Below are 14,439 nucleotides of genomic sequence, written 5' to 3' on the forward strand. Positions count from 1 at the left end.
GGCGGGGGAGGGGTGGGTGGGGTGGAGTTACTGGTCATTGACTTCTTAGAAAGGATACCCCGGGTTGAAATCATTTCTAATAGGTAACGGATCAGGCATACGACTTGCATGCACAGCATGGGCTTAATCTGTGACCTCTTACAAACGACTTCAGAGTAGTATGAGTGAATACATGTATTTTCTCTGTGAATAGGGTGTTGTGGGGATGGGTTTCATCCGAAATCATACACAAGTCCTTTGTGATCATGTTTGTGTACTTTTTCTGATGCATCCCAGGAACAAAGTCTTATGATTTTTGTAACTGTACTTAAGTAACGTTTGCAAGTAGTTATTTAGCTTGACAAAGGCGAGGTAAAAGATAAAAATGTAAGAATGCACTATCGTTAAAAGGGTAATGAAACTAGAACCAGTACTGTAAACCGTCATATTTTAGCGGGTGTTTTATATTGCGTATTTCGCAAATGACCGTGAAAATTAAAATATCAATTTCTTATAAGAAAAACGTAAACAAGTTTTGTAATCCACCAAAATATGAATCGCGAAGATTTCTAATTATTTTCACAACCCAGTGAACTTGCGATCTCGTAGCACCCATCAGCGACATCCCTGAAGATAGTAGAGTCAAACTCCTAGTAAAATTGCCATGAAACTGATACCAAGAGCAAAAATATTCAAATGCGTGTGTACTTAGTCACCAACAATCTTATAGCATCTACGAGTGAGATTCCATACAGATTCCCTTGCCGATCAAAATCTAATGCTGACGAGTTCATTTTGAAAGGTTTGTCACGGAGAGAGGTCGTCGGCGTGCAGTCTCGAATGGTCTGTCGCTTTAAACTGTGACACATCTTATACCATGTCTTCCCGCTGCCGACGATGACCATGTCTGTTGACGGGTCATAGGTTGTCTGGGGGAAGGAGGTTATTTTGAAACGTGACCAAATGGGTGATTGGACCCTCATCAAGAAATATCGCCTTCCGCATAATTTGTACGATTTGAAAGAAACTGGCTTTCTTTTATGTGGTTCTCTAAAGCCGACCAAAATATGATCATATGTCACAGCCAGCAATGATTTTACACTTATGACTTTCTTAAAATCGGTGGGCCCTTGTAATGATTTGATGTTTAAGCCATCTATCGAGTACACCTTTAACGCGTGGCAAAGTTCATTCTTATCATTCTTGATATAAGTTATTGCAACTAAAAAGTCATGAATGACCTTGATTTCTGACACAGGACCATGAATAAGTTTAAGCTGCTTTGGTAATCTTTCATCATTCCTTTGCATATCAAATAGGTGCACAACTGCTTCACCTTTGATAATACACCGCTTTGCTTTGTCGAGCTTAACCAAAGGCGATGCCAGAAGTAAGCCGTTGTACTCGGTCACTGAGGAAACTTGCATCTTCAGAAGCCACCTCTCTCCTGCATTATTCTCCTGGATTTCCTTACCCCTCAGATCCCCTTGTTTGTAGAAGAATGGTCTGTAGACGAATAAACCTTCCTCTACTGTTATGTATAGGTGTCCATTCTGTAACACTCCAAATCTATGCACAGGCCAACGGCGTGGTGTTACCATAAGCATTTCAGGCTTGAGGTTGGAGAAGCTGAATCTGTTCTGCTGAACCTTTGGTTTTCTTCCTTAGATATGATTTTAATAATTTGAAGAGAAAACGAAAGGATTCGAAAATATTTCAGTCGTATTTCTTAATATTATTTCATTTTCTTGTAAATATATACATGTACATCATCATCATCGCCATCAACGACGTCGTCGTCACCGCCAGGTGTTTTTCCCCTATACACGGCCTTCGCCGATGACATGGTAACTAGTACCTTCACAATAACCCGCGCTCGAAACTCAAGCCAACCAAATACGATGTTGTCGGAACATGGTAAGATATTTCTTCCGAACACCTACCTCTCATAACGCCACCCTTTATCCACACGAAACGAACAGGCAGCTTATTTCCCTTCAGTTGTTTCACAAAGTTACACAGGTATCCAAGAAGTTGACAGACAACAGATGCTTTCTGTCTCTCGACTTGAAACCCTCGACACTCTGTACCAAATATGCAAGTCACAGCGCATTTGATAGATGAGTTGCGCGATGGTTCCGGAGGGTCGAAGTCACTTAGTATTATGTTACTGAGAGGTAATATTTTAAACTTCATGCTGGCGGGGTAAGAAGATCCTATGATGGACAGCAGCAGTAACAGAGTTTCCGGGAGGTAACACATTCAAATTATTTATACGCGGTCTATTTGCAAAGAGAACGGTTTATAATCAAACATTCACCCTCAAAAATAGGGACACGATTTTGGTGAAAATGTTTCCTTAGTAGTAAAGCATAACTTAAAATTACAGGCCCCCATTTCCGTTGGTTTTCTCTCTTAACTATGATCAAGAAGTGTTTCAACGACTGGTGAGAATTGTTGTCGAGGATACGAATACGTGGTCAGTCACTTTTTGACAAAACATGTATTTTTGTACTGTAAAAATGGCAAGATGACAAGATGGGCACAGCTTAGGTAAGACTTAGCGATTAATCTCGATATGACGTTAGCGTCTATCACATGACTGAATCAGACATACATGTATAAACATGTAGGCGTCGTCACAGAAAGGCTACCTGTAGATGCAAAAGGTGGGCTCCTGTAAACTCCATGGTCGTCTCCTAAAACAACACACATTTTGATTACCACCTTGAGGCTATACAGACCCGTCGGACGGGCCCCTACAGAAATAGCGATCTCCCGAATTCATTTGTCGAATTGTATGGTCGTTTTAAAGGCTTGAATAGCAACAGCTCCGAACTCTGCCGAGGTTTGTAAACGATGGACTTTTGCGCCATGTTGTCGATACACATGTACGATTCCACCATGCACAATCCATTGCTACGCTTCCTCTTTTGGCGAGTGGCGAGCGAAACATTTTTGATTATACATGTACTTCGACTTTTGAGAACGTGAGGAAGGCGATGGATGTTGATTGTGTAGCACCATGTTGACCATATGCGAGTCCACCAAGCAAGATTATTACTCAACTTCCCTTTAGCATGGCGAGAGAACCATCGCAGCACCAGACACGACGTAACCATCTCCGAAAACTTATCATTGAACTGTGTATAGTGTGCCTGTTGTTGTCTTTCAAATGATTGGAGATGGAGACTGCTACCCGGCTGACAATAATGAGAACGCCATCCGTGTACACGTACCGTACCAACCAGACTATAAAATACAGTGGCCTCCGGGGCATGATGAGACCCTTTCATCGCCGATTAGTGTAAATGATCGACAAAGCTTTGGCGTCTGAATTGACAGCCGATCCAAACGCTCTTTTTAGCTTAGCACCTGACCTTGGGGCATGGGCACAAAGTGCGTACAATTGAATTGTTTCCCCGGGAAACTCGGGAAACAAGTCCGATCGAAACAAAAGTTTTCATTTGTATGCTCATCCTGGGAAAGGGATCAGAAAGGGTTGGCTCCAAAACTGGCAGCATTGTTTATTGTACTGATTAGAACAGATTGTTGAGATGAGTAAATATTTTCATGATTGTATTCTGTATCTAACAAAAAATGCACTTTAACTCAGCCTTCAAGTGCTTACAAAGTTATTTTCCAAGGTCTCGATATATTCATGATATTCAACAATCTCAATGACAAGTGCATGAAATATCATTACATACTTGTCATTCTATGTCAAATTTTCAACACATTCCGGGGCTTTTTTCTCAGAAAAAGGCTGTCCACTTACCACCTTCTCATCATAGCTGTACCGTTTTCTTGGCCCCAATACAATGACGACAAAAATGTACTATGCTATTCATTTGCAACATTGAACTATCTGACCAATCACAGCCTTCGTATCATCTCTGTACCGTTTTCCTCCTCCAATACAATAGAGGTAAAAATTCACTGCATAGTTACAGAACCACAGGTCCGCCAGCACATACAAACCAATGTTGTAACTTAGCCTCCAATATGGCTGTGTCATGTCATACATTGCTGCGAATGTTGGGATTTCAATTATGGGGGCAAACAATCTATAAGGGAACGTGGTAATGATATAAGCAATGCTGACAAATAGCAGCATTGCTGCAAGGTTCGGAGAATCCTTGTCCTTGTTTACTGTTTGATTCGACTTAAATACTGCTCGATTTGCAGCCGCTTTTTTTACTGTGATGATTATCAATAGATTACAGCCGAAGATGAGGACTGATGGAACCACTGTTCCAAAGATTATGTTGAACAAGGAGGAAGCTTTTTCTATCGCGACTGGAACATCATAGAATATGAAACGCGACCCTGGTAGGACAAAAAAATAACAAAAGTTAGAAAGCACATTACACGATTCCATTCCACCGTTAAAAAAAATTTGACCCAGAAACCGTTAAAATGCTAATAGAAGAGGTGTTAAAACCAAAACACGACCAATGCTTAGGTGGGTGGGAGCAGTCCTTTGGACGACCATTCATTACGGTGGTCGCTGTGTGGACTGTCAGTTGTCTTCCAGTGGCGTCTCAGTGGCAAACATTGGTCTACAAGTGTCTTAATTTGCACAACAGTCACCAAGACGATCATGTCGTGTGATCTGAGATACTTCGCAGGGCTTACCTGCTTCAAGATCCTCAATATAATCGTACACGAAAAAGGTATGGACATTGATCGCTGCGATTGGGACTGTAATCAAAACCACTGTGATCTTTGCCCTCTTGGTCGTGCATAGTCCGGCAGCAGCGAGAGGGAACCTGATTGCCAGCAAACGGTCGACGGACATAGCAGCTAGGCAAAGACCGGATAACATCCCTAACGCCAGTATTAGATATACATGAAACCTGAAAAGGATGAGACGGAGACGGATGATCGAACTGGTTAGAACAAACTATGATACACAGTCCACGTGACACGCCATTTGATCGTTTATTTCAGCACTAAAGGGATACGCCGTTCGTAATTACTGCTGGTCCAGGTAATATTACATGTTACCATACCTACGTAACAATAAGTCCTCTCTTAGCCTTGTCTATCCAGTGATCCAACATGCCTTGAAAGAACACCGAATAATACCACGCAACCTCCAGCAGGAACATTAAATCCGTGGCGGCCATTGCGGACATGTAAACACACGGCGACAGCTTCCGGTTGTGTTTCCTGTTTGCTACCAGCATGGTCAGAATGTTTCCTGGGATCCCGAAGGCCACTGGTAGGACCCAGACATATTTCGTTAGGGCGTCGAACATAGCCTGAAGGAAAGGAAAGTCGGGCTCTTCACGGCCGAAGTCCGTTGAATTTACGTTCATCTTCAACTCAACAGCACTTTACGCCAACTCTTCGTCTAAGGCGTCGTTCAATAAATCAACATACAGATTTATACAGATGAAGCTTATTGAGTCGTTGGGAGTTGAGCGTGAGATTTGACTTTATTAGCTCTAACGACATTATTGTTTTTTTTGTAATGTAAGGTCAGAGAAAGACCCAGACACATGCGGAAACCTAGCTTACGCAGCAGCCTCCATCATCCTAGGATCGAATTGAGATGACGAGGGATCGAATCCATCTCGTTAGAGTTGAGAGGCGCTGAAATTATCTTATACCACAGCGCAACTCTGCCCCTAATTTAGATGCCATCGAAACACCATTCAAGAGCACGTTATTAAACGTTGTTATGAATATCGCATTCAAGGTTTGCTGGTAATTTGCTCGTTTAATGTTGTTTCTAAAACTGAGCGGTTATGTACGATCGAATATCACGTGTCTTATTTAAATATAGCATCGCAGGATAAGTTTGAAAGTTATTATTACTTTGAGGATCGTGTTACATGTATATGAGGTTTCGTCAAAATTGTCCTTTTTATGCAACTCTGATCTATTTCGAAGAAGTATAAAATAAATCCGTAACTCAAAATATTTTTAATTTTGCGCATTTCCTAAACAATAATTTTTTTCACGATTTTGGCGAAGTACAAAATGTTTTTTGCTTTTTCCAATCCAAAAAAGATCATTTCACATTTTTTATTTTTGCGAATCGTGGCTAGTGGCCTGGTTAAAGGCGAAATCCTCAAAGATTTACTGGTCGGTACAATACTTGAATATGCATAACGCACGACCTTAGCCAATGATTGTTATTATCACTTGGAACAAGCCCACACCCGCCATGCACTGCGACCGGTCACTTGTTCACCAATTGGCATGGCTGAATTAGCTGCTAGGCCTTTGCCTAATGGGTGACAGAAGTGGACACCGTATATGCATTGCAAAGAAACTTGTATATTTACATGTAGGCCTACATTTTGTATTACTTTTGCATATCGTCGGTTGACCACATTGCTAGCAGATAGGCGGAACTAAGTGGGCCCCCTATACTTCACGATTTCCCTTCCATTTGCAAACATATTAGGTGAAGGACGGACGACAAGGGCTAGATGTGGCAGCAGTATGTCACTAGTGCTTTGACAAACCTCCTTCTTTACGGAGATGACTCCTTTGAAACAGTGAAACGTTCAAAATGACTGTACCAGCGGTGGAGCCCTTGGACCGGGAAGATGAGTGGAATATAGACAATATCCTGGTAAAAATCGGCGGATTCGGACCTTTCCAAAAACGGGCCTACATAACATGTATCTTGCACGACATTCTAGTGGCTATGTTTATTCTCTTTTTCTTGTTTGCGGACTACAACCCCGGATGGAGTTGCGGTAAACTGCCTAATGATGCCAATGCAACGATCGTTCCAACCGGTCTCGCGACGGATGGCACGGCAATATTTCTTTCAACCATTCGGCCGCCGCCGAATGTTCCAGCTGTCGGGCCCAACTTTGAGAAGAGAAAGCGAAGGTCGGTGTGGACATATCTGACAGGCAGTGACTCGGAACCCAAGAAAACCCTATCGAGAAAAAAGAGATCTATTTGGTCAATCTATGCAACGAAAGACCGCCTTCAAACCCAAGATCCCGATCAAAATTCAGGTGGCGCTAAACGGAAGCTTTTGGAAGCTACAACGGATTCGTTGGCTTTAACTCGGAAACCACAGGAAAAAAATGGAATCACCACAGACGATATAACTAATACAACGGAAATGCCAGCTACAACGCAGAGTCCAGTTGTTTTTGTACCACGTAGTGCAAGCCCGACTAAAAATTTGGGAGCGTGCCCTGCTAATGGTACCACTTGTGACGCATATGTCTTCGAAGATGTAGGTGGTTTAACCACCACCACAGAGGTAAGTCAAGGAGTGACACGATTGGTGTGGCCGAGGTCTTCGCTATCCATTTTCAAACATTTTCAGCAAAGTCTGTTGTTACTAGGACCTGTACCTCTATTAAAAAAAATTTCACCAAAATGCTGTCGAAGTTGATGCCTCTTCTTCCCTTTTCACTGGCGAGGCTCACTGTGCGACGTTCAAATCATATACTTGCCCTATGCGGTCATTCATGTAGCTGATGATGATCTTCCAACCTTTTCAGTGGGGCTTACTCAGTGACCTGGAATACGTTCCAATCCTATGCACTGTTAGTACTACTTTTTCCCTGGGCAGGATCATCAGCGTCATCACACATGTCCCGGGAGATGGCCATACATGATATCAAAGATCAGCCGCGGAACAGTCATAGCTGATGATACGTGACTCCCTTTTCTTTTTCAGTGGGGCTTACTCTGTGACCTGGAGTACGTTCCAATCCTATGCACTGTCCTACTCTTTCTGGGCATGTTCGTCGGTGCCATCTTAGCTGATATTATAGAGGAGAAGATTGGCAGAAAGAAGACTCTGATGCTGCTCACATTCGGCGCTTCGTTGTTCCAGATCCTAACAGGAGTTAGTCCAATATGGGAAGTCTACGCATTCTTCAGGTTTTGTGTTGGAGTTTTTACAGGTAGGTTGTGTTCCCGATTGGAAAGTTTGCGATTGATGCGTTCTAGAGAGGTTGAAGAACAAGAACAATTTAACAAAAACTATACAGTGACTCCATTTTGCCAATCTAAGAAACACCAAAACGCATCCACAAAACGGTAAAAGAATCACTCGGCGGATATTCTCACCTTTGGTCTGCATGGCCTCCGAACAATATCTCGTTCTATTTTTGGGGTTTGAAAAAGTTCTGGTGTTCCGCATATTCGCAAAATGGGGTCACTATAGTTTCACCTTAAACATCTCTCTAAAAATCACGAAACGACCAACTTGCAGTACATTCTTCTGAAAAAATGAATATGACGTTATTGTTTGTGATATCTTCGCTTATGTTTGTTCCTTTATGGTTGTATGATAGCATAAAAAAATCGGCCTTCAAACAATCAACTGCACTCTTTCTTCAGGCGGTATGTGTCGACTTGCCAGGGTACTGCCCCTAGAATTCGTAGGTGTCCAATGGAGGAGTTTCGTTAGATTCTTCTCCCTTTTTGAGATTGGCTACCTGCTCCTCTTGACCTTCGCTTACCTACTCAAGAACTGGCGTCACCTTGCCTTCCTTACTGGTGGCCTGATGGCCCCCTTAGTAATTTTCGTCTTCTTGTAAGTACCGAGTAGTAGGTAAAGTTATTCTTAAGCACCTAGGTCACAATGTTTCATCAGCAAAGTGCCTTCATCGTACATACATGTATCATTTCGTTATGGCACGACATCAGCTGTCGCAATCTCGGGCTTCTTTACAACGTATATTCATCGGAAAAACTCCATTATGATTTCAGATTCGTACCAGAAAGTGGCCGCTGGCTCCTGCATCAAGAACGCTACAGCGAACTAAAAGATTTGATCAGAATGGCCGCTGTTGTCAACGGGAAGACACTTGCATCTCAAGATGTCAAACGTTTCGTTAAAGAAGAGAAGAAAATGAGGGTCATTACCGAGAGTGGGTACAAATACACATACACCGATTTGTTCTCTACACCCAAGTTTGGCTTCCGGACTTTCACAGTGATATTTTCATGGTAGGTGAATTTTCCGGACAATCACAATGATATTCTCAGAGTGGAGATTAGTTTTCCAGACATTCACAGGCATTCACAGTGATATACATGTTGATGATAGGTAATTTTGGGACAACGTATAACGCGTCATCAAAATGATTGATTTTCGTTCATATGACCACTCTGGTTGAGTATAGGTCGCAAAAGTACATGATTATATATGAGTCGCCAGGATATGGTTAAAAGTCGCCAAGATAATTGCAGTAGGGCCTGTTTCAACCAATTTATTTAATTTTTCTTTAGGTTCACGCACAGCCTCATCTACCACACAGCATTTATGTTGATATTTACGGAGCCTGGCGATATCTACCAGAATGTTCTTTCCGCGGCCACCTCAACCTTTCTGGCACTGGCGTCAACTTATCCTCTGACTGGCAAGTGAGTACCAAGCCGGAACATTTTCGCGAAAATCCCAAATAACTATCTCGGTCTCGATTTTGATATTGGCGGATTATAAAACTTCTCCCAGTCTTTGCAATTTGTATTTGAAGACGTCGTGCTGAACCACCTTAATAATGTTATCCTTATCTCACGATGTCATTTCAATCATAATTTTCAGATTTGGTCGAAAGAAGGCATTCGTAATTTTCATGATAGTGCCGATGTCTGCCCTTGTTGCTGAGATCGTGTTTTACGGTCTTGGCCTGAGGCTAAGGAACGTAACCATGGGTGTGATCATACTCGCGGGGGCATACTACAGAGCCCTAGATCTATTGGTAGGAAAGTACACCAACGAAATCTTCCCGGGACCATTGCGGTAAGTTGAAATTACAGGTCATTATAGTAGCGGAATACCTGCTTAAGATTCAGCAGTCGCCACGCTTCTACATACGCTGATGTCGTTAGGTCAAACGAGTAGACTTCCACTACTTACGCATCTACTCGACTAATCTTTTTCGTATTGTTGATATAGATGCATGTTACTCAAGAAGTTTTGATTCCTCTTTGTTGTTCTCGATTTATTCAATGTTTTACCTCATGGCTGGTGCAAAAAGACGATTTACCATTGTTGGCATAATGTTCATGTATTCTACTTCCAGAAATCATGCTGTTAGACTTGGTTGCGTCTCTGCAAGATTTGCAGCCGTCCTTGCTCCTGTTGCGGCCTATTTGGTACGTACTAGGATTCCTTCTTCTTTGCGGTCACAAGACCAGCCTGCATTATCATTAGCTTCGAACTCTATGCGCATGAAACGAACCATCCTATAGAGTGGCCTGCCTCGAACGCCTGTTATCAGCACATGTGCATTTTAGTTTGCAAGGTTTCTAGCTGTTCAGGGCATCACATCCATCAATCGGGTTCCTAAGTAGACCCTCTAACGGTTAGATTGCCTCAATTATGCACTTAGTTTACTGCAGTATATGTATTAAAAACTTTACACTTGGCGACTGATATAGTTGGTCGTATCCAGGTGGTGCATGCTTTTCCAAGCAAGCTCATGATTTTATTACTCAGTCCTTCATTTACAGGGCAATATAAGGATTTGGGTTTACCCCTTCATCATCTGCTTCGTCTTTGCCGTCATCAGTGCGGTTCTGATCATGGCAAGCTGGCCGGAGACTGGTAAGAAAGTCTTGCTGGACCTTCCTCCGCCGCCAATAGCAAAAGGTCACAAATCGTCTGAAAACCTACATGACAAAGCGCACCATGTCGGAAACGGTATGGAAAAGGACAGATTGGAGTACAGCGAAATGAAAGAAAGGAATGGGGATGCTGATGACATTGCACTGGAAATGGACGATGCCTATCTGAAGACTAAAGATGCTTAATTTCCATCAAATCTGAGACGAAGGGCCTTTTCCAGAGTGAACAGCTATGGACAATGAAAAGAGTTGCTTGTTCGTCTTGTACAAGATGATCTCTATGTTAACCCGGTATACGGTGATAATGTTACCATTTAATTCTATCGATATATCTACATGTATGCATGAAAGTCTCAAACAATTAACTTGGTGCTATACGTTGGATCATTGGACGATTTCATTAACATTATGTAGAACGTTGGCCAGGTTGGCTTTCATCATCATACATGTAAAAAAGGAATTATTGTAGGGTCGGCAAGAACCAGATGCTGTATACGGACACCAGTCTGTGGTTAGAGTTTCTATTATCTGTTTCGACACGATGGCAGCTTCGTTTCATCACTGACCAGCTACAAACGTTCAGTTTATGTGCATAACAGGAATTTAAGTATACTTTTTCTTTAATTTGTATAAAATATATTTATTTTCAACTATCTGAAAAAACAATAAATTATGCACGGATTACAACAAATTGGGATAGGCCAGTGGGCGCATACAATCTAAAAGGTTATGGCAAAAGAAAAACCATATCATAGAAACCGTTGAAATGTTCGTTCCAAACTTATCAGCTTGGTTTAATATTGGCTATGTCATAATGTTATCACAAGCGAAGTAAGTCAATGTTCAGTTCTTCAGATGTTCGTCAATACACTGCAAGACTTTGCTTGTGATATTAGCATTTTTGGACCACTGGAATGTTCGTAACAAAACAACGAAATTACCACACAATACCATAAACCCTCATTCAGGGCATGAATGGAGTGAAAGTTGTTACATAACAGAAGATATCAGGACTGGATGAGTGCTGCTTACATCCCTTGATCGAGAACATTAAAAGGCTTTTTTCTAGGTGATATAGCTCGGGTAGAGTACATAGATACCATTACGAGCCAAGATGGAAGCACCAGATAGAACACAGAGCACGCCTTTTAGACTATATGTAATTGGTCTTCACTTCGTCCGCTCGTTTCGTCGCCATTTGTACATTTTTTCAGGAAATCATGGTCTGTTTGACTATGATATCAAGTATGAATCAAATGTTTTAGATAAAAGGTCAAGACCATTCGTGAACGAAAGTGTTTCTCTTGGGATCTCACCAACTATTCTTGGGCAATGGAGCACGATGCAACATTAAGTTCACCTGTCTTCTTTATTAAAACGATTGACATGAACGCGATACCCGTACGTATTCAGTCGTATCTTGGGTCATACATGTAGCTGGCCCGTCGAAAGTGAGTTTTCATTCGAAACATTTTCCGGAACTTTCTTCTGAAACCAGCATTGCAGAGAGGATAAAGAAACGGATTAAGAGTGGAATTGATGTAACCCACCCAGGTGACTGCTGTGATGGTTCCCACATCTATACACCCCTCGCAGAATGATACGACCATAAAAAGGACGAAATATGGAAGGAAACATAACGTGAACGCACCCATGATTACCCCGAGTTGCCGTGCTGCTTTTATTTCCTTCGTTAAGGACAGGCTGGGCTTTCGGCGCTTGCTCCGCGAGCCATGTTTATTTGCGGTGGCAACTTTCCTTAGGCCATTCCCCGAGCGAGATTGGATCAGGGCTCGCCGCGAAGGAGACGAGTTTTGGTTATTCTTAGTCACGGTGGATAATATTGAGCGTACGCCCCTCTCGCTTGCGAAGGGATTCAATTGAGAAAGGCACGGAGTCCGCGCACTATTCTTACTATTCTCTCTTTGAACTTTTCCACGAGTCAGACTTTCTTCAGGCATATCTAGAACTACTTTCTTGTGCGGAGGCGACGAATTGGCTTTTCTTAAACTACTTTTGAGATGTGGAGTGGAATTTGAGTTTACAATGATTCTATCAGCGGCTAGAGGGTCGTTTTGTGAGATTGTACACGCGTCATCTAAGCTAAGCGTATTATGAAGAGGTAGTTTTGGAGAAGAGTTCTGACTTCCACGGCCACACAAAACAGGCGAAAATGTCACAGGCATCTCCTGGTCAAATATTTGTCTCTCTTTTGGTGATTCGCTTATATTTCGAAAGGATGATTGACATGATATAGACTTAGGAGATGGACTTCGGCTACGTAAAGGCTTTGTCATATTTGAAAACTTATTCTGTAAATGATCCTCAATTTTTCGTCCGTTGATAGGACTTGAGCTCAGATTGATGAAGGTCGTTTCGCACTTCCCGTTTTTATCCGTATCTCCATTGTGAACCCCGAGGACAGTCATGCTATGTTCTTCGTGCAGGTAAGGCTGGACCTGCTCTGTGGTGTCATCTGTCACACACTCATCGTACGCGTACTCTACATTCAATCGAATCTGCTGCCGCCCTGTCCTGGGGCTTTGGCTTCCTCGTAAACTATTAGCAGTTTCTCGTATGAGCTTTAGATTGCTATAATCGTATTTTGAATTGAATTTATTGGGCTCTTCTTCCGAAGTCTCCGTGTCATCAGGTGGTTTTTCTAACATCAAGTCACCTTCTTCCGGCGAAGGCGGAGTAATATCCGCGAATGTATCGTTCCGCTCACCACTCTCTTCAAACGTGGTCTGATAGCTAGCAAAATACGCACCTCCCCCGCCACACTTTCGACCCAACTCAAACTCGGAACGTTTTCTGATCTCGTGAAAGACTTTACCATACAAACCATACATGATAGCTAAAGGAATGTAAAAATTAACCATTGCAGTGGAAACTTTGAAGACAGTATCCGTTGCGTACTCCGTGTCGCAAACATCAGGCGGTACCGTCCGAACGCCAGCCGTTGAAAAATGATGCCATCCGACAATCGGAATAATCCATAAAGCACTCACAAACCATACTATTCCTATCATGATAATGGCGCGCTTTTTCGTTCTTTTGCGTATGTATTTTAGCGGAGACGTCACTGACCAATACCTATCTAAACTCAAAATGAACAAATTCAAAATGGACGCCGTACTGGCAGTATAATCTATTCCTATCCACATGTCGCATATCACCTTCCCGAATGGCCAACTCTCGGTGAAAATATAAAGGGCGCTGATGGGCATGACGATTAACCCGACAACGAGATCTGCCACAGCGAGGCTGACAATGAACATGTTGCTGACCTGAAAGTAGACAAGAAAACTGCGTTATTGATGAGTGTGATGACGTCAGAACTTTTTTCAAACTAGTGATTTATGGCTATCCATGGTTTTCCCGTGAACTTCGTCATACATACTTACATACATGTACATAACGTAATGAACCCACATGGACCTGAGTCATGAGCGCAGTTGAAAATGGGCGTTTCAAATGGGCAGGGTAGCTGATTGGTTGGATTGATTGCAGCTTGAGGTTTTCTCCGACTTGTTCAACTGCAGAACACAACATCTTCCACGCATGGTTGATAAGAGACACTCAAATTATCCTTTCCGATCATGCGTTGGCTCTGGCCATTTTCATGTCATGCTACACGAAGAATTGAATCTCCGAGCATAAAGTACCGATAGAGTCAATAAAAAATTCAGATTTATTCACTTTGACCAAATACCCCATCTGTTTTCTCGACAGGATACATTTCTATTAATGAATTGATAGACGCCAACTCTCGAACAAGCCCCAAGACCTATCAATAATCGCTCAACTATCGGTATTACTCCCACAACTGAATAACCCTCGCCAATCAATTCGTAAACGCTTTCTCCGTTTTCATTTGATTTGCGTTTG

At 42.3% G+C, this 14,439-nt stretch overlaps 3 protein-coding genes across 3 annotated transcripts in view; 1 reads left to right on the forward strand and 2 right to left on the reverse strand.

Annotated features, from left to right (window-relative positions):
• Positions 1–3,826: 3,826 nt before the first annotated feature.
• LOC135490944 (uncharacterized) lies at positions 3,827–5,594 on the reverse strand. Its single transcript, XM_064776529.1, has 3 exons — positions 4,999–5,594; positions 4,618–4,838; positions 3,827–4,308 (listed from the first exon to the last, which is right to left on the reverse strand). Exons 1-3 carry the CDS (start codon positions 5,301–5,303, stop codon positions 3,827–3,829), a joined length of 1,008 nt encoding a protein of 335 aa, XP_064632599.1. The 5' UTR covers positions 5,304–5,594.
• A 3,357-nt stretch (positions 5,595–8,951) lies between these two features.
• Positions 8,952–11,124, forward strand: LOC135490945 (uncharacterized). The gene is made up of 5 exons (XM_064776530.1): positions 8,952–9,025; positions 9,208–9,342; positions 9,524–9,721; positions 10,005–10,077; positions 10,435–11,124. The coding sequence occupies exons 1-5, from the start codon at positions 8,952–8,954 to the stop codon at positions 10,732–10,734; spliced, it is 780 nt and encodes a 259-aa protein (XP_064632600.1). The 3' UTR covers positions 10,735–11,124.
• Positions 11,125–11,846: 722 nt separating this feature from the next.
• The window catches only part of LOC135491213 (muscarinic acetylcholine receptor M1-like), a 31,826-nt gene continuing 29,233 nt past the window's right edge, over positions 11,847–14,439 (reverse strand). The window contains exon 2 of the mRNA XM_064776940.1: positions 11,847–13,838. Coding sequence (XP_064633010.1) covers positions 11,958–13,838 — 1,881 coding nt within the window. The 3' untranslated portion in view covers positions 11,847–11,957. The remainder of the gene's footprint in view (positions 13,839–14,439) is intronic.

This window comes from Lineus longissimus, chromosome 7 (genome assembly GCF_910592395.1).
Source record: "Lineus longissimus chromosome 7, tnLinLong1.2, whole genome shotgun sequence".
Classification (NCBI taxonomy): Eukaryota; Metazoa; Nemertea; class Pilidiophora; order Heteronemertea; family Lineidae; genus Lineus; species Lineus longissimus.

Coding starts and splice junctions, on each gene's coding strand:
- LOC135490944 (XM_064776529.1), bottom strand. CDS start 5,303: ATGAACGTAAATTCAACGGACTTCGGCCGTGAAGAGCCCGACTTTCCT. Junction 4,839..4,998: donor AAGAGAGGACTTATTGTTAC/GTAGGTATGGTA, acceptor CATCCTTTTCAG/GTTTCATGTATATCTAATAC. Junction 4,309..4,617: donor TATTGAGGATCTTGAAGCAG/GTAAGCCCTGCG, acceptor TTGTCCTACCAG/GGTCGCGTTTCATATTCTAT.
- LOC135490945 (XM_064776530.1), top strand. CDS start 8,952: ATGATATTCTCAGAGTGGAGATTAGTTTTCCAGACATTCACAGGCATT. Junction 9,026..9,207: donor GATATACATGTTGATGATAG/GTAATTTTGGGA, acceptor ATTTTTCTTTAG/GTTCACGCACAGCCTCATCT. Junction 9,343..9,523: donor ACTTATCCTCTGACTGGCAA/GTGAGTACCAAG, acceptor CATAATTTTCAG/ATTTGGTCGAAAGAAGGCAT.